The sequence below is a fragment of the Camelus bactrianus genome, chromosome 15 (genome assembly GCF_048773025.1).
Source record: "Camelus bactrianus isolate YW-2024 breed Bactrian camel chromosome 15, ASM4877302v1, whole genome shotgun sequence".
NCBI lineage: Eukaryota > Metazoa > Chordata > Mammalia > Artiodactyla > Camelidae > Camelus > Camelus bactrianus.
Window position 1 is genome coordinate 40050331 of NC_133553.1, and position 24358 is coordinate 40074688.

Consider the following 24358-nt stretch of genomic DNA (forward strand, 5'->3'; position numbering starts at 1 on the left):
CCCCTTTTATACTGCCAATTGTAATAACTGTAGCTTTCATTCTGGTTCTTGACATGATGCTCAAATATTTCATGATGATCATTTTAATGACAACATCCTTAAATGGAATTTTCTCAACACAGGCAATTCCAGACAACAGTTGGCTGATATACAACATGGCTTTCCTTAGTAGATACTTGTCAGGCCCAACTCTGAAATCTGGTTTGACATAAAAAATCATGATATGAACTCTGGTTGAGGCAACAAATTATGATTAAGAGAAGCTGGTTCCCTGTGGTACTTTGCTTTGTTCATTAGCATTTCCATAGTACAGAGGTCTAACAAAGTTTCTTTGATGTAAGAAATCCCTGTAAGGTCGTTCCTTGTGTACATCAGTAAATCACCACTATCTTCATGGCAGGCAATGAAGACCTGAATACCATCCAGTATTTTTCCTGGAATGTAAGGATGCATTGTTTCTTGCCAATATTAGTAAGAAACTTCTTTTGCTTTCCTAAAGCAAAAGAAGTGCACTTCCAAACTTCTTTCCTTACCTTTGTAACTCTTGCACTAATTATATTTTCTTTTCTCAAAAAAAAAAAAAAAAAAATCCTTAAAGACTCTAGCCCTGACCATTTGTCTGGTATAATCAGGCCTATGACTAAGAATCTATCAAAAGGGTATTACAGATTTAAGTCGACCATAGCACACAGTAATTATGACTTTAAAGGAAAAAAAAAAAACCTCTTCAGTTCATACTTTCAAAGATTATATATCTAAACAAAATAGAAAACAGCCTTTTGACATTCCCCATATGAAGGAAAAGTAGGTGCGCAAATACTAGGGAGTGGGGACGGGGGACGGGTGCAGAGTCACAGGGATGAGACTAGTCACTGAAAAATCACAAGACAGATACCAACCTGTTCCCATAGTGTTTCAGCAATCTGATCAATCATTGTTCCAATTTCTCTGAACTCCCCAGAGTATTTAACATATGCCCAAGTACAAAGAGATGTCAGTGCTAATCCCATGACAAGGTTACACAAGACGGCTATAGAGTTTAGGCCAACGAAGCCAGTCAGTCCTGAGATTATATACATTGCAAACATGACTGCAAACAGCGTAGCAGGGGTACGAGCAGCATAGAAGATATTTTTGCCATCATTGTGCTTTATAAAATTTGCATAGGTTTCTTCAATTTCAGCCTCAAGCTGGTCCTGGTAACGACGGCAGAATTCATCTCCACCCATTTTTTTCACAGAACGAAACTGTTTAATCGCCACATCCTTGAGATCCAGGTGTTTTCGCTCCAGATCTGAAGGTGCAATGTAAGGCTTGTCACCACCACATACCTGTACAGACAGGATTACAGTAGGACAAATTACATGCTGGAAATAATTCCCACTGGAAGAAGTTTCCTGCTCATAGTTTTTAGTCTCAAAAAAATCAAACTACCTACATGATTCAGTTTTAAATTTGTTCATAATACTTCACACATTATCATAACCTACTTATTTCTTACATGTTTAACTGACTCAGGAAAAATAAATTTTCCAAATTAGTTATATACCAATAAAGACCAAAAAATTACACTGCAATCTGTATCTCACTTCATTTGACCCACCAATACACCAAGAGTACAAAAGACTGCTGGCAAGAGAGTGGGTAAAAGATAACACATAAAAAAGGACTTTAATGTTTGAGTTAGCAAGCTTAGCACAGAAATTGCTATGAACCTAAAGCTAATGTTACTGACATCAGAAGCTACTAATAACAGCACTCTGAATCATGAGTCAGAAAATAATTCACTACCTGTATCCTGCACTTTAACCATGTGAATAATTTTCTTAGTTTATTTCCAGCAGAGATGATAAAGGGAAATTAAGGAATTATGTAAAATGACAATGCATAAGGAGCACAAATTGGTTCACTTATTTTAAATATAAAAGTCTTCTATCTCACTCTAGTGTCAAATTTAGATTTTAGTTACAAACCTGCTCCATACTTTTGCAATAGATCTCTCTTGCTCCTGCTACTGCAGCAAGATTATTAGCTTCCGCTGTTGCCTAAGAAATAAAATAAAATGTGCCAATTTTATGCAAAAAAAAAAAGCCTGATGACTAGAAATTCTAATAAATACAACGAATTATGTATAATGAACCAAAGTCTAAAAATGAATCAGAGAAAATATTACCAACTTCCAGTTTTCCTTTCTAGTGAAGGAAATACTAGTATGAAGGATGTAATAATTGCTTGTAATCGGACTACCTGCTTAATTTTCTTGTGCTTAGGTTTGTTAAAATGGGTTTGCAGCAAATACCACATATGCCCAGGAAGTTATACAGAATTAAACAGTTACAACCCTAAAATATGTTAAGTCTCCAGATAAAAAGAATCAAGAATTATTCTTAAGGTTCTCTTTCTCATAATCAGTATTACACAGGATATACTTTTAAATCCACAAAACGGCTTATTTCATGAGTTTTATGGGGGGAAAAAAACAACAACAACACTGTTTAATCCACTGTAAAACTGAGAAATTACTCAAAGTGGCAAATCTTTACAAAATGAATTAGGGTAAAATAACACTGTCCCCAAAGAATACCTTTTTTAAAAAAGAAAAAAAAATCTATATTTACTAGAAGGAGCTCCCAATCATTAACATCAAGAGCAAATAAGCCTTATTTCAAACAACATTCATTGTCAAAGACTCAGAGACAGAAGCAGCTTGGTTCAGCGAGGCCCATGTGAAGCTATCTTCTGAAACAGGAATTTACCTACACGTTTTGAGCAACTGAAGAGAAGGTACAGAGGGCCCTCATTTCTTGGGGCCTGTGTGTGTAAGGCCTGCTATTGGTAGTTAGAAAAACTCATATAAAAACCTCAGGACCCATGACATGTACTGCCTTAAGTATCTAAAATACATTTGCATGCAAAGAAGCACCACTCCATTTTCAGCATTTATCTCTAAAGCAAAGACTTTTTCTCCTTCATAAATAAATGTATATACAACGCACACACTACCTGAAGCATGGATTTTGGATGTGGAAGTTCCTCTCCTTGGTAAATTTTAATGTAAGCCTAAAAATACAGAAGACTCATTATATCGGTAGGTTATGTAATTTGGCTCCACATCCCCAAAGAAAGAAAAACCATTAAGTAGAAAAATGATTCACAATATTAAAAGCAAAGTCTAGGCTTTAAAAATCATACACTCTCATTCCAGCAAAGTTAACCTATTCTCAATATTGTTAAATGCATGTTGCTAAACAGTAGCAGAGAGAAATGTCTCTAAATATAATTCCAACTTTGCAGGAAAGTTATGTCTCATAATTAAGTTATATACAAAATGCCATCCACTTTATAAAAAGAAATCCATAATTCTCCCCTACTGCCAACATTTCAAATAAATATGTAAGAACATTTTAACTCAGTATTTTACATTGACCAGCTTAAAGTATATTTCAGTTCAAAAAAAATTACCCACTTTGTGGTTTAACAGTAAGAAGGAAAGATGGGAGTTTTTAAGTAAGTCTACATGGGAATCTTTCATCTCAACTTTCTACTGACTCTAAATTAATTCATAACTAAACAAAAATAGTATGAAGGTGATCATTAAGTGTCCATTAAATAACAAAAAAATATACTCTTAGTTAACTGTATTTTCTCTTTCACCTATTTACAACTACGACGAACAAATACAACTCTCTGGCAAGCAAGCTATACAGACTAGAGAAGAGCAGAGAAAAAAAAAAAGTGACTAATTTACTTGAGCTCAAAAACCAGTTTTGATACTTTTGGCTGTTCTTATCAAGTCCTCAGAACTCTGAGAGAAAGCTTTTGTGAAAACTCAAGATGTAGATTTACGCTCCCAGTACCTCTTACCACTCTCAAATGATAAAGTGGTATCGCAATAACATGATGAATGGTCTTTCTCTCCCTCAGAGCTGGAGAAAAAGGACTGACTATAAACAAAATCACTGCCTGGAAGATACAAGTTGTTGGGTACAATTTTAAATATCCTTAAATATTGATACACCCAATTCAAGGCAGAAAAATAAATTACAAATTTTAATTTTCTGCTTTAAAATAAAGATAAGAAATTTCTTATACATACAGAAGAGTTTTAAGTTAGCTATTTTTCTAACTTAGACAAAGTCATTTAATGTAAGAGTTTTCCTACCTTAAAGTATTCTACAAGATCTCTACAAGTGACTTTAGATCCACTTATCTCTTTTTCTACCAAATTTTCCGGGGCAAGTAGCAATGGAACCAGATTTCGAAGCTCTCGCTTAAAATCTTCATCAATATCTAGTGGACATGAAATTAGTCAACATGTTAGTCAAAAAACACACAAAAACAAGAAGAAGTCCCCAGTGGTAAGAGTTAATAAAATTCTGTTTCATGAAATAAGAGTACAATATCTTATTACCTAAGTGCAGATTCATTTTTAAAAACTCATCCAAACACTGTCACACTGTAACATCTCCTAGGAAAAAATGTAAGTCCCTCTACTCCACTACCCTATTTCCTTCATCTCCCAATAACTCTTTCAGCTCAAATAATAAATAAAACAAACTGTGGATTACCAAAACAAATTCCACATTAAGTATTAACTAAACTACCCTTTTCAAATGGCAAGCAATTCATGAAAGTGTATCAAATTTTAATACTAAATTTTGTTTCTCTAGCCATACTGTTAAGTTTTGTCAATCCTCAAGCCTTTTGCCATCATGCTCAAAATAATCCTAAAACATACACAAAAAATTATACTATCACCCCCTAAACAGATTTAAATCTAATTACATCAATATATTGGTAAAGCTTTTTTAGCAGACTGCAATCAGATGAAATACTGAAAGGTTCTCAGCTTTCAGCATTTTTAGGACATCAGTGCTGGGCAAAAGACCACATTATAAAATATGTTAATCAATATGCTAGGTGTTTCCAACAAACCAGTGGGAAGCTAGAAAGACTACACAGAGCATTAAAATCATGTAATTAACAATGCATCAAAATGCTCTCCAAAAGTAAGAGAGAAAATTTAAGGAACCAAGAATTTTTTTAACTTTCAACCTCTAAAAATTAAGTTCTGATTTTAGCAAGAATGGGAACTCCCACCTTTCAATCTCCCATCAAAACTAGGATTAGTTGCAACTTTAAGACCAGGATGTGGCAAAAGGAAGCAACCAAGATTTGAGAAACAATTGTGAATGTGCTTCCTTACATTCTGTAGCTCTTCATGTTGATTTTGTTTTACCTGGGGACAGAAGGAGACAGGATTATGGTGCAAACAAGAGAAAAAAAAATTTTTTTAAACACACACACACACACACACACACACACTCACATGCATGCACACTAACTCAGATGCTACTCCAGATGGGTGATTTTTGACAATATGGAATTTTACTAAAGACCATTTCTGACTATTTTGTAAGACTTCACTCTGTCTTAAATCAGAAAAGATGTTTTTTCCCACGTGAGCTGCCAAGGATATGAAAAAATACAAATAATAATCAATCATAGTATCTAACACCAGAACAACAAGGTGTGGCTATAATTTATAAACCAGTAAATAAAGTGAAAATTTGCCTTTATAGTACTTATAATGGCAAAGAGAAAAACAAAGTACTAATTTGCCTACAAATAAAAAGGTCAGCCATTGAACAAAATAACAGCTATGCTGAAAGGCTCCAGTGCAGTGCAAAGAATCTTAAAAATCTGTTAGGATTCAGCACTCACTCCAAATGATTATTTATGACCTATGTCAGTTATCAGTGTTTTTCATAAGAGACTGCTATGTATTTTCTGAAAGAAAATCCTAAACTTAGATTTTTAACAACTAGTTATCCCAATGTAACTCACATATTCTCCCAAACTCTTCTCAAAACCATTCTAAAAAAAATTTACGATTCATAATCAATAAAACTTGGAAACTACCTAAATGTCCATCAAGAGTAAAATGAAAAAATTGTTGCTTATTCATATAATGGAATGCTGTATAGCAATGAGACTAAAGAGAACTAAACTACATGCAACAAAACGGATTAATCTCAGAATACATACTGTATGTGATTCTTTTCATAAAAACTCCAAAAACAAAGCCTGTTAGAGGTCAAAATAGCAGTAGAGTGTTGGGGGGGGGGGCTTAGTGGACAGAGGCAGGTGTTTCTGGGTGGTTACATGGCTGTGTTCAATTTGTACAAATTCATCAAGCTGAGCATTTCTGATTTGAGCACTTTCTGTATCACTTCAGTAAGATGTTAAAAAATCTTCTTGTCTTTGAAATACATAATTCTCACTCTACTTAGTATGCCTGATGTGCTTTGTGCTCATTTCTTCAGAACAAATTAGAGAAAATACTGATGAATGAAATTATCTCTCACAGCAGAGTCTGGAAATGCATTTTAAACAATCCAAGAAGAAGTTGGTTTTATTTATTTTCTTTTTACTGGAGGTACTAGGGATTGAACCCAGGACCTCCAGCATGCTAAGCATGTGCTCTACCACCGAGCTATATCCACTCCCGAGAAGTTGGTTTTAATCTCATTTTAGGATTAAGAAAGTTATATCGTACCCAGAGCCTTTGAATGTGGTTGAAAAACTTAATGCATCTTTCCACAGGCAAACAAAATTTTATTAACCCAAAGAGAGAAACCTCCTACTTATGAATAAAGGGATGTTTATGTATCTTTTGTGATGTAAGTAGATGTGCAGTATCTGACCTGAGGGTTTCCCAAGTACTTCCATGGGAGGGTATCTTTAGGAATAAAGGATCATGCTGGTAAGGTTATTTTCTAGGAATGCCTTGGTGTGGTATATTGCATGAGTCAGGCCTGGAGTCCGGATGTTGGGTCCTATTCTCAGTTATCCATAATTAGTTAAGTGACCAAAGGTAAGTCACTTTTCTGGGTCCCAGTTTTGGGGGGTGTGTGCGTGAGTGAGTGCGTGTGTGTGTGTACACTAATGTTTAAGATCCCTTTTCTAGCTCTGTATGCTGCCACTCTATGAGACAGTATTCCTTGGAAAGAGGGCCTCACATCATCTGTGTTCAGTGCATGCACATTAGATTTTCCAGCCTGTTCCAAGTGTTCAGAAGCTCAGCTGGGCCAGAAAGAGACGTGCATGCAATCTAAATAGATTAAAAAGTTAGTCTCCTTTAAACTTTTATCCTCTGAATATTGATTTGCTGGCGGGGCAACTGGCTAAGGAGAGAAATACGTGTTCCTTAATTTCTATTCAAGGGTATTTCTGTTGTCCACTTTAGCAAGAGTGCTACCACGTTTACTTCTCATCAATTATGTATGCAGTTATCTGGGCTAACTTGGGGTACTCAACTTGTTCCAATGACACTTAAGATTTTGGTAGTCTAAGCAGCAGTCCAGGCGGCTCACTCCTTTACCTGGCGTGGTGCTTATGCTGTCCTCTCTAAGAAAGGGGGGCTTACCTGTAATCTCTTTTCAAGGAATTGTTTTCCACCTTCCAAACCGTATGAATGTTCATAAGGATAACTCCAATCTCGAATCAAAAACATTAATGTCTACAGACAGAAGAGAAAAAAGAGAGAAGCCGTTTCTTATAAAAATTTACAAAAAATCACTATTTTAACAACTAAAGCCTCCTTTACTCCCCAAAACATTCCTTATCAAAGTTAACCAAATGGTTTAATACTACTCATTGTTACATCAAGAGCCTACATAAGTCAACAACACTCCCAGTTTCTATTCCAAGCAATTACCTCCATTTGAAAACTTCACGTGTATAAAGAATCACCACATGCAGTAACACAGGATTTTAAAAAACGAAAACCATATCAGAACATACAGGTCACAATTTTAAGTCAAGATTGTGTAACTAGAAACCATCTAACCTAATTCTAGGCCAACTAATTCCTTTCATAGAATGTTTTATTCATACATGCTTAGGTTTCTCAGCCTTAGCACTATCGACATCTTGGGTCACATAATTCTTAGCTGTGCAAGGCTGGCCCATGCACTGTAAGATGCTAAACAGCATGTCTGGTCTCTAAACTAGATGCCGGTGGCATTAAACGTCCTCCCCCAAACTGTGACAACCAAAAATGTCTCCAGACATTGGCAAATGTCCTCTGGGTGTCAAAATTACCCCAGTTCACAAAAACTGGTATAGGCCAAATAGAGTGTATTTCATCCACATACACAAAATGATCCCATAACCTGCCCAAATATTTCATAAAAGTGATCACCTGAGCCAGACAAGACCTACTAAGAATCACGAGTGATGCCAACACACAGAAAGGACTTCATAAACTAACGAACAAACAGGGTAGTCATTCTCACCTACTATAATATATCTAACTAGATAGTACTATGTCAACTTATAAACTATACTTACTTCAAAAAAGAAACTACCTGAAATCAGCTTTGACTCCACAGAAGCAATCAGAGCACATGCTTCTCAAATAATTCCACCCAGGTTAATTTTTAACTTAATATTCTATACTTAGTATTTAAAAGGAATAAAAAAACACATGAGGCTAGAGGGAGTGGAAGAGGGGGAAGAGATATAATAAATTCTCAAACTTTTCTATTTAAAACAAAAATAAAGAATAACAAGTCTAACCTCAACTTTCACTACACATACACACACACAAAACCAATAATATTTTGTAGTAGTTTATCACATATAAAAGAAATCTGCATGACTATCTCAAGTTTTAGAATTAACGTCTAGTTAAGAGAAATGTTATTAACCTCTTAATCTAAGAAAAGTGTTAAGAATCAACCTATATTCATTTGTTCTATTTCCTATCCTTTTACCTGCCACTGATAAGTTGGTGGTGACATTACCATAAATTAATTTCAATTCTGCTGAATGTGTTGCTCAAAATGAGTTTGATGTAATATACTCATGTCTTCAGAGATGCATGATGAGATGGCTTAATAGCTTTACATAGATGAATTTTTTTTAATGACAAAATATTTATTTACCTGAAATGGCTTCTGGTAGATTTCTTCCATTGCAAGTCTGCCATACTCTGTAAATAACTATTAAATCAAATTATTTAAAATAATGTCCCAAAGAGGTAGAAAGAAGACATCTGTAAAGCTGTTCTATATCAGACCACTAGATGTCAGAGCCTTTAAAATCATTTGAAAGTCAAGTATTTAATTTTTTTTAAGTCTGGGTATATATTAAAATTTCTTCTAGTTAAGATGTCGTACATCAGTTTAAAACCATATAATAGCCAATCTTCTTACAATATTATAGGTTCTTGGTGTAAAGTCACCATAAAGTGGGAACTAAATTCTCAATACTCTGGCATACATTCTTTGAGACATACATACTTGCAAATGTTGAAGATCATCTTCTTGAATATTTTGAGACAAATTATATACCTGTTGAAACAAAATTTTGTTTTTATTAGTGTTTTACTTTGAATACCCAGCTATGTATAACTTTACTTGCGGAAATGAAGGCCATTTCATACCTCAACACAAATGTATGACTTAGTCACTATCTTAACCAGTGGCACATGAAAAAGATTTTCTTTTTCCCTAATAACAGTCAGCATAAAACATTAGGGGGGAAGCAGTGGCGGTAAACTTTGTAAAAATCATAAATACACGCATATGGGACCTAGAAGGCAGCAGACTTCTTTTTCTAAGTACATTATGTACTAAGATGCTCTATACTATGACTTTTTTTTTTAACATTTTTTATTGATTTATAATCATTTTACAATGTTGTGTCAAATTCCAGTGTTCAGCACAATCTTTCAGTCATTCATGGACATATACACACTCATTGTCACATTTTTTTCTCTGTGAGTTATCGTAACATTTTGTGTATATTTCCCTGTGCTATACAGTATAATCTTGTTTATCTATTCTACAATTTTGACTTTTTTTTTAAGTGAAGAGTTTCCACAACTATTTTTCTAAGTCAATAAATGTGAAGGGCATAGTCCTACAAAGATAAATTCCTTGGAACATTTGTAGTATGTAGTTTATAGTTATTCTGTAGGTGCCTCAACTACCATCAACTCTAATTGGTTTTCCCTTTTTACTTAAGCAAACTCATCAGTCTAAATAGCTTAATATGAAAATTTTACCAGACAGTAGTAGCTTAAAAAAATTACAGTAGGTGGCACTGTTGACTGTTCTACAATTTTTTAGGAGGCTTTCCAAGGCACACAGACCAGAACTGACTAAGTACGCTCAAGAAAGAGAAACTGGAGAAAAGCTCAATAGGTTCAGTCTTTCTGAGTCAAGTCTTTAAAAGATGACCTAGGCCATCAAAAGAGAAAAGTGGATGTCCACAGTTGTCACCTCTGCTAAGAAATAACTCAGGTCTAAAAAAATAGGATTACTCCAAATATAAAACAATCTGTTCTAAGAGCAAGTAAGTGATAATCTAACTGAAGCACTTGGAGGTCGAGAATATAAACAGCCAATATAGGCTAACAAGCCTAAAATGATATTCTCAGCTGACGAATTCCAACCAGGTACTTAAAAATTAATTAATGGCTGAGATGATTAAACTCCTGATTTAAATTTAAAAACTAAAACCATGACCAACATATTCTTACTCATATGGTCCTCAGCTTTTAGAAAACAGGCCCAGATCTTTTTATTGGCAGGGCCAGGAGAAAAATAGTAAAGACAAAAAAATATTTGTTTGTTGTAGATCATTAGTACTTAGCATACCGTATTGTACTTAATAGACGCTCAATGATTATTTGTTGGGAGAATAAATGACAAAAGGATCAATTTGTCATTGATCTATCAGCCAGATAGCTTATCTAGGGAAGAAGAAAAATCTAGCCTCAATAACCAGGAAAAAGGCAATAATAAAAAATAATTTTAATCTTCTAGATTATTTGTAGTTTACAAAGCACTTTCTTATCAATTATCTCATTTGGATCTCATTTCTGACTGCACACAAAACCACATATGAGATAGACAAGATGGGCAAAATCCTCATTTTACTGATAAGAAAGTGACTGAGTGGCTTTAAGTCCAAAACCAGGACCCTTGCTATCATAAAGCTGAATCAACAAAGCTGAATCAACAAGAGATCAAGGTACAAGTTTTAGGATAGAGAACTCCTTCATTATAATTTAAGTTAAGCCATAGAACCAACTAATCTAAAGGGCTATAATGTGATAACATAAACACAAAGATGTGGCTTCTGCTTGCCTCAAGAACATGGATGGCAGTTGTGCCACCTTGCAAGATCAGAGAAAAAGAGGTAGAACAAACTGAGAGACTCTGAGGATTCCCAATAGCATCATTTAGTTTGTAATGACAGATATGCCCATCCCTATAATAAAAAGAAGCCATTCCTCTTTTATCACATAATAATATCCGAAACTTGTTTCCACTCTGACAGCTACATACTCTGAAATGAGGAAGGAAGGAAATGGAAACTTTGAGACTGGTCATGTATTCCAGATATTACTGGAAAGTGTCACAAAAATTCCAAGACACTATGACAGTATCACCTATAATCTACCAACAGTAAGAAATATCTCTTATCTCAGGAGAAGTACATACTTTTTTTTAACTTTCACAAATACACATCTTGACATATCACCAGCTGGACCTAACCACCGTATTTCAATAATTTAGTAATAATTTTCAGCCAGAGAAATATCAACCGCAGATGATCTCAGAAATGAGAAAGAAAAGAAATAACAAAATGACCTGTGGTGGTTTAATTCAATCCAATCAGTCTAAACTATACAGAAAAAAGATGGCCTAGCGTGAAGAGACTAGAACTTGACAGAACAGCAAACACAATTAGGGTACAGTGTAAGTGAAAAAACAGCAAGGATTTTACCCCTTTCTAAATGAAACAGGTGCTATAAGTCCTTAGTTTATTATATAAACATCATTTAGGTTTCCTAAGTTAAATATGAATTAATTCTTATGCTTCTACCCCTATTAGTTCAAATAATTGAGTACTAGTTGTCATATATATCAAATAAAGAACAAAATTTAATTATTTGGTTTTGTTGTTTGTCTGATTTAGCCAAAAAATAAAGATATATTCTGTATCTTACTGTATCTTGGCATATGCCAGAACTCAGCTGAATTTAGTATCAACTGAATATCCTTGAATTCAATTAAGGATAACATGCAATAATATCTTTTCATTTAAAAGGGAAATAAGTATAAATGCTATGATGAAATACCAAAGGGACTGGCTACTGGCTTACTGTTTCCCTGGTAAGCACTCAAAAGTAGGAAATTTCACATTGTGAGCCTGAATAACAAGTATAGAAATACAAATAACCAAGAGCTTTCTTTAATTTTAATCTTTTTCTTTTCTTCAATCCAAAAGTGTTCTGAGGAAGAAAAAAAGGAATTAGGATTATCTAAACTGATCATACCACAGCATCTCTGTGTCTCACCTGGACAGAGCTAGTCATAGTGCTCAGAGCAAACACTGTTGCACAATCTTTGATAGTTGACTGGCTATCAAAGGCACCCTGGGTATCCATTAGCAGCACAGCCACCTAAGAATTTAAAAGTTTGAAATACTAAGTAAAATATTCACCAACAGTAAAATATTCACCAATTCACCAATAGAATCACCAATAGTGACTATAAAAATTAAATATAAAATGATTAATATCAAAACCAATAATTAAGTCAAGGAAAGTACTCTAAGTTAAATACCTCAAACATTTTGACAAGATAATCCACGTATGTTAATGTTACCAGACATTAATAGTTTTTTGTTGTTTTGATCTTTAATACTAGAAAATTGTTCAAGAAAGAACACGGAAGGAAAAAATAGCAAAAAAAAGAGAATTTTACTTTTGTTCCATTAGGTCTGTCAATCACAAACACTTCATTCCAGACTTGTATGCCTGTTGTTTCTCTTTCACAACCACCCCGCCATGTAAAGCCAGTCAATGGTTCATTGTTTCCACCAATCCAACTTTGAGAATCCTGTTAAAATCAAGCACAAATATACAATAAAACACAAAATATTAAGAACTCAAAAGGAATGTCATCCATTCCTTATTTTACAGATGAGGAAGCTAAATCCAGGGAGACAAAATATACTGTAACAGTATATTAGTAGTTAAAAATGTGGTCTCAAATCCCACCTGGGCTGCTCTTAGAGAGGTGTGGTCTTCCTCCAAACCTGAACTTTCTCAAATCTGCTCACATTTTTAGACTCTAGGCCTCTAGATAAGTGGAGTCACACCCACTTTCTCCCATTTTGGAGAGATTTCCTATAATGTTTACAAATCATATAAAAGATAGACAGTAGCTATTTTGACACCACCTTGTACAGATAAGCAAAACGAAGTTCCAAACAAAGTGGCTCTCTTAGAATAGCTTATACTAAAATGTTTCACACTGCCTTAAAAAATTAACTTTAAAAATAATCACAAGACTTGTTTGAAACCTGAAACTATGCAACTATAAAATATAAAAGTCTTTTTTGAACCCAAAAGAGAAACCTGAACTCAGAATGGGTATTTATATTAGATGGTGTTAAGTTGGGGTAAAGATGATTATTTGGTGCGATAATGATATTGTGGCTGTATTAATAATAACAACAACAACAATCATAATAATGAAGTCCTTATTTGTTAAATACTCAAGTACTTATAGTGAAAGAATACACCTGGCATTTGCTTTAAACTATTTCAGGAAGAAGAAAAAAAAAAAAGAATACAAGGGCAAGGAGGAAAAAAGATGAAACAAGACCAGCAAAATGTTGATAGGTGCATTGGGGTTCATTATACTATACTATCTTGGGGTATATTCAAAATTTTCCATATTAAAATGTTCTAAGTTAAACAACAGGGCTAAACTGTTATAATTAAATCTTATAAAATTACATAAAAGTTAATATACCATAAGGCAATCTCTCTAGAAAATTAAATCTGGGACATAATAAATGAATTAACTTTGACATATATCACAAGCCCTGTACTTTAGTATATTTAAAGCCCACATATCCTTTCCTCAAAGTACCCCCCACATAAGAAAAATGCCTTTGTTTCAGAAATACTTCTAATAAGTTTCACTATATAGTCCAAAACATATAACAAAGCTCAAATTAGGGGCAGAGAAAAGATGGGTAAGGTAGGCTCAATGAGGGATGGAGCAACTTACGAAAAGGAGATAAAAGGTGGGAGAAAAAAGTATTGTCCAGATGATCACTACCTAATGTAAAGATCAGTCTTAAACTTTAAACCATCTATAATTATTATTCCACAAAACTCCCATCCCCAGTAGGTTACCTATCCTATCAATTACAAAATTCTCTTGGACTGCCTTTCCTTTCAGTATCTTCAACTTAAGGCCCACATCCCTCTGTTGGTCACAAGGCTGCCACATGGCACAACTCCATTCATTCTATATACAATAGACTTGAGCTTCAGAACGCACCTTTCACAGGGTTTAGAGGATTAATAGTACCCCGTAGACAAGCCCAATGGTGGTCTTGTCCCTAGGCTATACTTTAGATGCTCCAAATAGACCTGCATCTCCTTCCTGTACCCTCCAACCCATCCTTCCCATAGTCACTTAATTCTTTCAACAAGAAATGTAATCACCCCACTGTATGCTGAAGTCACCTGTGGCTCCCCATTTACTTACTTACAGGACCATCTGGAGACCTGCTCCATACAATCTACCTTTAATTTCTTTACTTTTCCTACCTTTGCTCCTGATATTCTCCATTAGTTTCCCTAACACCCACATACACACACACATCTCTTCCTGTTTCTATCACACCAAAAAGGTCACTATCCTTATATGAGGTCACTAGGGTAGTCAGAGTCATAGAGACAGAAAGTAGAGAAGTGGTTATCAGGGGCTGACAGGAGGGGAGGAATGGGGGAGTTTAATGTGTACAGAGTTTCAGTTTGGGAAGATGAAAAAGCTCTGGAGACGGACTGGTGCTGATGGTTGTACAATAATATGAATATACTTAATGCTACTTAACTGTACACTTAAAATGGTTAAAATCATATGTTTTGTTATGCATTATTAACCATATTTTAAAAAGTGTTCTTCTGTGCTACCAGAACAGAATGAGGAAACACCTTATTAAATTTAGGTTTGGTGTGGGGATCTGACTTTATAGTCTTCCACTGGACTTCCAGTTTTAGCCCTCCCATGGAAAAGGCTAAGAAGTCACCACACCAATCTCACAACAAGAAAAAAGCTGAATAGTGTGAAAACCAATGACTTCTTTCTTAGATCAGAGAACTGAGGTACCAGGGCAAATTACACCCCAAAATCTAGAGAGACAGGCAAATACAAAGAATCATAAGTTGAGGTCAGTTTAATAGGAGCCGAAAGAAGCTGCTGGAGCAATTGGAAGAAACACAAATGGTCATTTGGACAAACTGTTGGAAGCTAAGAGTGGACAAGTTCTTGAGACCTAAGAACTGCAGAGGTTCAGGCTTCACAGGCCCCCATTTTCGTAGGTTTTACCTCAAGGAGCACCCTAAAGTTAAGGGAGATATGAAAAAACTTCCCTCAGGACCTGGGGCAGGGGGCACCGTGCAGTAACCATTTTCAAATACGCTCAGAGACCAAAGAAATCCTAAACTATAACCCATGAACCAAACAACAAAATTGTCCCAGGAGAGTTGAGGAAGAAGAGTTAATTTTCTCTTCCAAAACAGGACCTCAAATCATACAAAACTGTTTAACTCCCCAAATGTTTTAAAGCTGGTGTTTGAGTAATCAGTGCAACACTACATTACTTAAGGTATTCTTCAATAAATGACCTTATAAAGTCGATTGTTTTAGAAATAGTAAATTTTAACTTACAAGAACAAAGACTTCAGAATGGGAAAAGGTCTACTGGAACAAATAATTTATGATTTCTCAAGTCCCAAACTGAAACATGTGATGATATAGGTATGATAACATTGATATTACAAAACAGAAGAATCTACATTTGGGACTTAAAGCTGGAAAAGTATTTCAAAGGCTACGAATGACAGAATATTTTCAGGAAACAGATTCAGGAATGCAACCAAGAAAGGCCATCCTAAAACACAGCAATAAGGACTTTGAACAATATATTGTAGACTCCTCCATCTCATCTGTTTCTGATTCCTCTAGCTTTGGTAATTTCTAATTGAAATTATACTAATTTTAAACTTGCATACAAAAAAAAACCACCAAAATTAAAATTTAGAAACCAAAATTGGGACAGGGGTGGGGAGGATCCAATGTGCTAATGGAAAGAAAGTAGTCCATAGTCCACATAACCTCTATACTCAACCCTTTACCTTATTTTCAGGGAACAAAATAAGCCCACCAATTTTTACTTTTCTCATTGAATCTTATAATTCTGAAATTTTACCTGCTTCTTACATAGGCAAAAATAGTAATATAAAATTTAAAATTTCAGCAGCTTGTTAACATAAGTTATGTAGTGTTTCTTTTGTAATAAGAGCAAATTCAGCTAAAGTAGTAATTAAATGAATAAGCTAAACTTCTACATTAAATCAGGCAATTTTGTGAGCATATGAACCTGAATAGAGTATGGTGATGACTTAAAATTAACAAAACACACACCTATCAGAATGGCCAAAATTTAAAAGACTGACAATACTGTTTGTAAGGTAGAGAGAAATTAAAAAATTTATATTGCTGGTGGAAGTGCAAATTGGTAAAACCACAAAAATTTTGGACCCCATGACCCAACATTCCTACTCCTTCCTGGGTATAAATCCAACAGAAGTAAGTGCTTACATCACCAAGACTTTTACAAGGATGTTCATTAGTGCTTTATTCACAATAGCCAAAAATTACAAACAACCCATATGCCTATCAACAGAAGAAGGAGTAAATAAATTGTGATACCTTCATTCAATGAAATACCACTTGGCAATTAAAAACAACAATTACTGACACATCTAACAACATGGATCAACCTCTTAGGCTTAATACTGAGTGAAAGAAACCAGACACAGGAGTGCAAACTTGATGACTACATTTACGTGAAGTTCAAAAGTAGGCAAAATAAGTGGTATTAAGCCAGAATAGCAGTGGACCCTGAGAGCTGGGGACAGTAATAACTGGGAAGGAGAATGAAAGAGCCTTCTGGAGTGCTGGAAGTGCTCTTTTCCCTGATCTGTGAGGCAGTGGTTACAAAGGTATAGGTAAGTGAAAATTCATTGGCTGGTACTAAGGCTTATGTACTTTATTGTATGTAACTTACACCACACAAAAAATAAATATCATCGTCATCATCATCATCCTAGGAAGAAACTTGTAAAATATATTGCTCTTCCTCTAAATACATTTCTTTCTTAGAAAGAACATGAAACCAAGTTTTTCCTCATGGATTCACACATTTCCAAGTCTTATACCTCAGGCACTGTTAGAGGAAAAGGGGAAATCAAGTTTAACATCCCATTTAGCTGATCCTGAGATAGTTGGACTTTCGGCAAATTATATGCAGCAGCACATATATTCCTCAAAGATAGTTCTTACTCCTGATCTCTAGAAGCAGTTCTGGGAACAACTCTGTAAACAGTAAAGGATTATATACAGCTCCCCTTAAAGTATCCTAGCAATTATGCTATAAGTGGAGCGAAAACTCTTTACTCATTAAGCATAGACACCAGAGGGCAACAAGAAAAATACCATGCTGCACTACTCTCTATACTTCAACTTCTCAAGTAAACATTGAAAAGTGAACATTTACAAAAGAACAATTAGCAAAAATATGGACAAAGACCAAACGTCATTTTACACAGTTTTTAGAATAAAGGTTTTGGTATCAAATTGCTTGGTTTGGAATCCTAGCCTTGCCATTCACTTTCAGCCTCATTTCTTCAACCAAGTTGAAATACTAATATTACTGCATAGGGTTATTGTGAATACTGAGTTAATACCTATTAATTACTTAGGAGAGCACTTAGAAATCAGTAAAGATTCAAAACTGTTATCTTAGAATATGTGCCTCCTCATGGAAGAATACATCATCTGTGAAGTTCTCTTGCCAGAAAGCTGAACCTCAGTCTGATCAAGTCTCTAAATTCAACAATTTACAGGAAATTCACAGAACAAATGAACATGTAAAACTATTACAATGGGATAAAGTCAGCAAATCCAGACTGGGAAACTCTTTATAAGACCAACAGTCAGTTTCTTCGACAAATAAATTTACAAAGACTAGGAAATGGAGTGAAACCTTGGAAGAGTTAAAAATACTTTAAAGACAACCAGTTACAATGTGGACCCCATTTGGTTGGATATTGATTCAAACAAACCATTAAAAAAAAATTTAAAGCATATAAGGGAACTAGGAAATTGATCACTTATAAGATACTATACTACTTACGGAATAATTGAATTTTATGTGTGATAATGCTATTATAATATCAAAAAAGTCCTTATCTTTAAAGAGATACATACTGAAATATTTATAAATGAAATACGGTAACTGGCTATACTTCAAAACTTACATAACATGCGGAATGAGTTGGGGTATAGATAAAATGAGACTGGCGAGTTGATAATTGCTAAAATGGACATTCATCATATTATCTACTTCTACATGTGTTAAAAATTCTTCATAAAAGTTTTTTAAAAAATAAGGAATGCTATAAAAGTTGAAGCTACTGTAAAGAATTAAGAATCTTATCTAGAAGAGTTCAGTAACAGCTATTATTACTATTCACTGTTCAATATATCCCAAGTATTAAGTTTTACATACATTATATAATTCCACTAAACTAAGCTTCTATCTTCCTAAACTGATTCTTGAAATTGAAATTATTTTTACATGACAACTTGATCAGTCAGCATTTTTCTAACAATTCCTCTAGACACTAGAGTAATCTACTTCACTTTGGAAGCATGTGATTCATAAAAATCAACTTACTAAAACTTTTAAGATCAAAGCAAATATCCATTGGCCGTTAAATGGACAAAATATGATATAATCATATGGTGCAATACTAAAGTCACAAAAATAATGGACTATCACTAGATGCAAAACATGGGTACATTTCACAGATACGTTAATAAAATAAGCCAAACATAAACCCATATGGTATGACTTCATTCATTCATGTGTTCAAAAACAGGCAAAACCAGTCTGTGATGAGAGAGTTCTGAAGAGTGGTTATCTTTTGGGAAGGATATAATGGGAGGTTCTGTATCATCATCTGAGTAGTGGTAACATGGGTGTACACATATATAAAATTTTGTCAAGCTATACACTTAAGATGTGTACTTTACTTTGTGTAAATTATACTTCAAAAAAAGAACAATTTTTAAAAAGAATAACTATATTTACCTGAACCACACCTCTGAATAACCAAATCACCACTTTGAAAGGGAAAGGCTTACAATACTTGAGAGTGTATATACATATTCCAGAGGGGAAAGTCAACCCCCTTCCACCACCACCACTTGTGTCTCTCAAAACAGATTTTAATCTCCTCTCCTGTTAACTCCTGCTTTTACACATGAAATAATATGGTGATTTTTTAAAAAATACTGACATAATAGACCTAATAGTTCTCACATAAATTTTTATAATTATTTCATTTTGTAACTTCCCAAGAATGACTTTTACAGTAGTAAGTAGTCTCCTTACAAATTAAGTACATCAATAATACCTGAATTTCTGTGGTATCCATCATATACAGCATTCATAGTGAATGTCATAAGTGATATCCTTTTAAGTTCAAAATATTTCATGCATAATGAATTCAATAAATCAGCAATTCTAGTTACACTCTCATATCTTACATTTCATGGTAAATACTTAACTATAATAATTGATTAATTCTCACATGACATGAGGAAATTTTATTCTAGAAAAATTTTTAGTTCATCTCTCAAGTTTACAAAAGTCTCATTTCTTTCCTCCTATATTTCAACTAAAAAACCCCTCTATTTTCACAATACAAGTAGCAGCTCAAAAAAACTGTACAAGAAGCTGTCTACCTCACAAAAAAGTGAGACCTAAAAACCAGAATTTCCACTGTAATTTGGAAGTGTTTGGTAAAACTCTCAGAATATTCTTAGTTTTAAGAACTCAGCTACTGAAATTTTTGTTGTTATCCAACAGAAAAAAGCCCACATTCAGCTGTTATGATTCCTTTACTAGTTAATCAAAATTAAAACACTTCTCTATTTCTAAATCATAAAGTGAAATGTTTAGTTCCTTTCATGAACTGCACCCTTACATAAATTCACTCCGGTCAATGCAAAAGGTGTACAAAGTCAGTGCAATAGGTCCTCTGGATGCAAAACCCACAGATACAGAGGGCCGACTGTATACACCATTTTATATAAGGGACTTGAACATCCAGGGATTTTGGTATCCGCTGGGGGTCTTAGAATCAACACCCACCCCCTCTCCCCGGGATACCCAGGGACGACTAAAAGTCACTGCTCCTCTTCTATCTTCTTCAATTAGCATTCCACCTTTGCAGGGATACAGGTTAATTAAATAGTCCAAAACCATCCCATTGTTATTTCTCCTTTACTTTCATCTCCTAGGAAAAGCATGACCCACCACTAAGTCAGTACAAGTAGAGTCATGTTATCCCCCAAATCAGACACTGTTTAATGCAATTTTCAATTAACAGAATAAAATAATTTACATCAGGAATCCAATATGGAAACCTTATGAATGAAAATTAATAAAGACATTTCAGCTTAGAAACCACTAACTAGGTGTGTAGCCTCACTCAGGCCCTCACTACCTTTCTATGATCAGTGTCTTCCCCATGAAAGAGAAAATTATATTAGTTCAGAGACTTCAAATATATGACACATGTGTGGGCTGATACTCTCCCACCCCCCAAACCCCACCAAACAGCCACTACCGATTGATCAGAGATCAAATAAGAAATGGGACAGGAGGTGAAACTTGCTAGACAAGTGATCTAAGCTTCCTTATTTTGTCTGTCACCTACCTGGAATCAAATACATTTGCAGTGAACAGCTTAGACACAGATAGATACAATATACACAAGTTAACTTAAGGAATCACAATCTCAAAATACAGAAATTCTTTATCATCTCTAAATGTGTAGTCTTTAAAAAAAAAAAGAATATGTCACTAAACATTTGTCTATTTCAGATGTAAAATTCTGGAAAATAACCAAGTCTAAGTGGAAAAACTTAAAAATTCTCTACCTTTCTCAATTTCTAACTTGTATAAAAATGTTCTTTAACATGAACTACATTCTCGATACTCAAGTATATTTGAACATACCTGAAGAGATTCCCTATGAAAAGAATTTACTGAAAAGCTTTTTGGAAAATTAACTAGGAATGTTTTACCTTATTATTTATCTCAAGGCAGATGCATAGCCAGTTTCAGATTTATGCAGAACTCACAAAGGTTAACACCCCTGACAGATGTTTAGAAAATGACATAATTCTGTCAAAGCTTTATTTCTAGCATCTTCATGTGTCTTCTGAATGTCTAAAGCCCCCTGTAAAGTCCTTCCCTCTAAGTGCTCCACTCCAAATGTCCAATTCCTCCTTAGTTCCTATCCAACTCCCATTCCCTCAGCCCTACTTTCAACTGTTAGAACATTCTGACTCAAGTAAAAAAAAAAAAAAATTTCTTTTTTTACAGGGAAAAAAATGTCTAAATCAGGGAGGGGTGAGGAGTAACAATTGTCTGGTACCATCAACAAGTGAAAACGTGCAGAGAATGGGAGATTCATCAGTAAAAATAGAAAATAAGTGTTTACTATGCGCCAATTATATGCTAGGCATGGGAGATACGGTAATCAAGATAAGGCCCACTCACAAAAGAAGTTAAACTAGCCAGGACAAATAAGTAACTAAAGTAGTATCAATGAAACACAAGATCTGTGCCAAATGGTCATAACACAGTCTTAGAAATCAGGGAAGGTTTCCTATGGAAAGATTAGTCAACAGTACACCAACATTGGAGAGGTAACATGACATACTCAAGGAACTGCAAAAACATACAGAGGCAAGGGGTGAGACTCAGAGATGATGGAAGGCCATGAAAGCCACTTTAAGGAACTAAGCCTTATCTCAAAAAGTAAAAGTCTCTGAAGGAGATTTATTTGAGGAGTGTTAAGTATATCTTTACAGAAGTTTCTATCAGCCTACTTCACCCACTGTTTAAAGGTGATCAAGAAGGGGAAGGTGTGAGGAAATAACAAAAAGGGAGAGACTGAATAGTACTTTAGAGGCTTTAGCTATATTCAGACATCTTGGGTTAGAGCTTGGAACAGAAGTGCTCATCATATGCATCAATATGTACTACATGCAAAAAGGAATTATGGAGATGAAGAATCAAGACCTCAAACAAACTTACAGTACTGTCTTAACTGAGAAGTCTTATCAAGAACTGTATTTTTGTAAAAGTAAAGATACAGCTCTTACTGCTTTTTGTCTATTATTTTTAAACAAGAATGGTTGGTTAGTAATTTTTGTTTTTAACTGGGTTCAATATAAAAGACACTATTCACCTTGTTATACATATATCTAAGCATGAAGTCCAGAAGAAATGATTTCCCTTTACGAAAAGCTCCTGCCACGGATACCACTACTATGTTAAGATCTCGTATGTGCTCCTGTAGCAAAATCTGCTCCAAAGCTTCTTCATCAAGCTCAAAGTTATGGTCATCTTCATGAGCAAGGACAATCTGTACTGGACATGGTTTCTTCATAACCTCATCAGTGTATAGGTCAACATCTTCATAATTCTCACCTAGAGTTAAAAAAAGAGAAACAGGTTACTTTGATTCCTGCATTCTGAACTTTTCCTAAAGGATCACAACTAAAGCAAATTTTCAAATAACTTCTTCTCCATTATAGATCATTTGGAAATAGCTGCAAAAAGTGATGTCAAATACATACTGGATTTCTTATTTTCTCTATAATTAGACCAAGAATAACAGTCAATTTCCTACTATATATACGGATAAGCAACAGTACTATGTATGGCCTCTATCACAATTAAGTCTTAATAACTAAATGGGAGCAGCAGGTGTTCTTGAATACTGTATGATTTTATAAACAACTTTTGCTACTGTATGCACACAAAAACTAGATACAGAGAGTGGAAAATCAATTTCACCTAATAATTCAGGTTCCAATTTTCCCTGTAGGTATCACCTGGAAATTACTCCAAGTTACAAAGATTAAAACATATACATAAATTGTAAACGTTACTTTTCATTTTGAAACTTAAAGGGCTAAGTTAAAGTCTTAAGAAGTCTCCAAAAATGGCACATGATAAAGCTAATGGGTCCTTAACTTAATAAGAGTTACATAACAGTACAGTCTCCTTCATTAAAGCACAGTACAGTATTAATGTTTTAATGGAAGACACAAGAATGGTCAGTGGGGTAGAGAGTTTCATCTGCCTTTAGGGCTCTCTTTTACCAAATACCACAGCCACCACTTCAAAGACACGTAGCTCCTAAAAAACAGCTATATAAGGTCTTGTTCAACCAGCACACCAAAAGAAAGTAACCTCTGCGAAGAGGGTATAGCTCAGCAGTAGAGTGCATGCCTAGAATGCACAAGGTCCTGGGTTCAATCCCCAGTACCTTCATTAAAATATTAATTAATTAATAAAAATTTAATTACCTCCCCGCAAAATAAAATGATAAATAAATTTTTTTAAAAAGAAGGTAACCTTTGCAGAAGAACTTTACTGAATTGTAATGAAGAAATAACTATAGAATATGTAACAGCAGAAACAAATTTCTAAAGTTTAGGTCTCTGTTCTTTAAAACAAACAAACAAAAAGAACTCCATCTAATAGTTTCAGAGGCTATGCACCTTGTCTGGGTTTCTTGCCTATCAACTGCTTGATCCCACACAGCAACAAGTTACTCCTGGGGCCTTATCCTCTCCCACATCAACATTCTAAAGAGACTCTCCACCTGAGCTTGTCTACTAAGTGCCAGTTTCCAATCTAAGGAGACATACAGTATCTACCGTGTTCAGTGCAATGACAGCCCCTCCTCTCCTAGGAGGGAGCCAGCCTACTGAGGAGTGGCACGTTATTAGTGCAACAATATCTTACCCACATAATAACCACTATCTCAGAGCAAAGACTATATACATTAATGAACTTTAAATCTCTTTACAGAAAGAAACATCGCACTTATCTGATTTGAAAAGACTACTAGAGCCTTTACCTTCACATCACACGGCACCTTTAACAGTATATAGCAAAATCAACATTATTCCAAAAAGTGCTGCAAACAGTAACAATATAATAAAAGAGCATGCAATTTCAAAGGAGAATCTTTGAAAATAAAAGCAATCAATATTTAATTAAAGAGGATATTACCACTGCCTGTTTCAGTGGTATATAGCCAGACATGCTATTTGAATGCACAAAAAGTAAACTTTCCAGTACAACATAAATT

The 24358-nt window shown here is 34.6% G+C and overlaps 1 protein-coding gene and 1 non-coding gene across 4 annotated transcripts in view; one reads left to right on the plus strand and one right to left on the minus strand.

The window, feature by feature from the left end:
* Positions 1–24358, minus strand: part of ATL2 (atlastin GTPase 2) — a 49952-nt gene that overhangs the window by 3065 nt on the left and 22529 nt on the right. For all 3 annotated transcript variants that reach the window (XM_074378735.1, XM_074378736.1, XM_010967666.3), the window contains exons 2-12: positions 22442–22683; positions 12789–12923; positions 12380–12484; positions 9309–9359; positions 8952–9008; positions 7430–7522; positions 5101–5239; positions 4163–4290; positions 3004–3060; positions 1974–2045; positions 900–1331 (exon numbers count right to left, since the gene is read on the minus strand). In XM_074378735.1, coding sequence (XP_074234836.1) covers positions 900–1331; positions 1974–2045; positions 3004–3060; positions 4163–4290; positions 5101–5239; positions 7430–7522; positions 8952–9008; positions 9309–9359; positions 12380–12484; positions 12789–12923; positions 22442–22683 — 1511 coding nt within the window. The remainder of the gene's footprint in view (positions 1–899; positions 1332–1973; positions 2046–3003; positions 3061–4162; positions 4291–5100; positions 5240–7429; positions 7523–8951; positions 9009–9308; positions 9360–12379; positions 12485–12788; positions 12924–22441; positions 22684–24358) is intronic.
* TRNAS-AGA (transfer RNA serine (anticodon AGA)) lies at positions 23461–23532 on the plus strand. The gene has a single exon. It is a non-coding gene; the product is annotated as a tRNA-Ser (tRNA).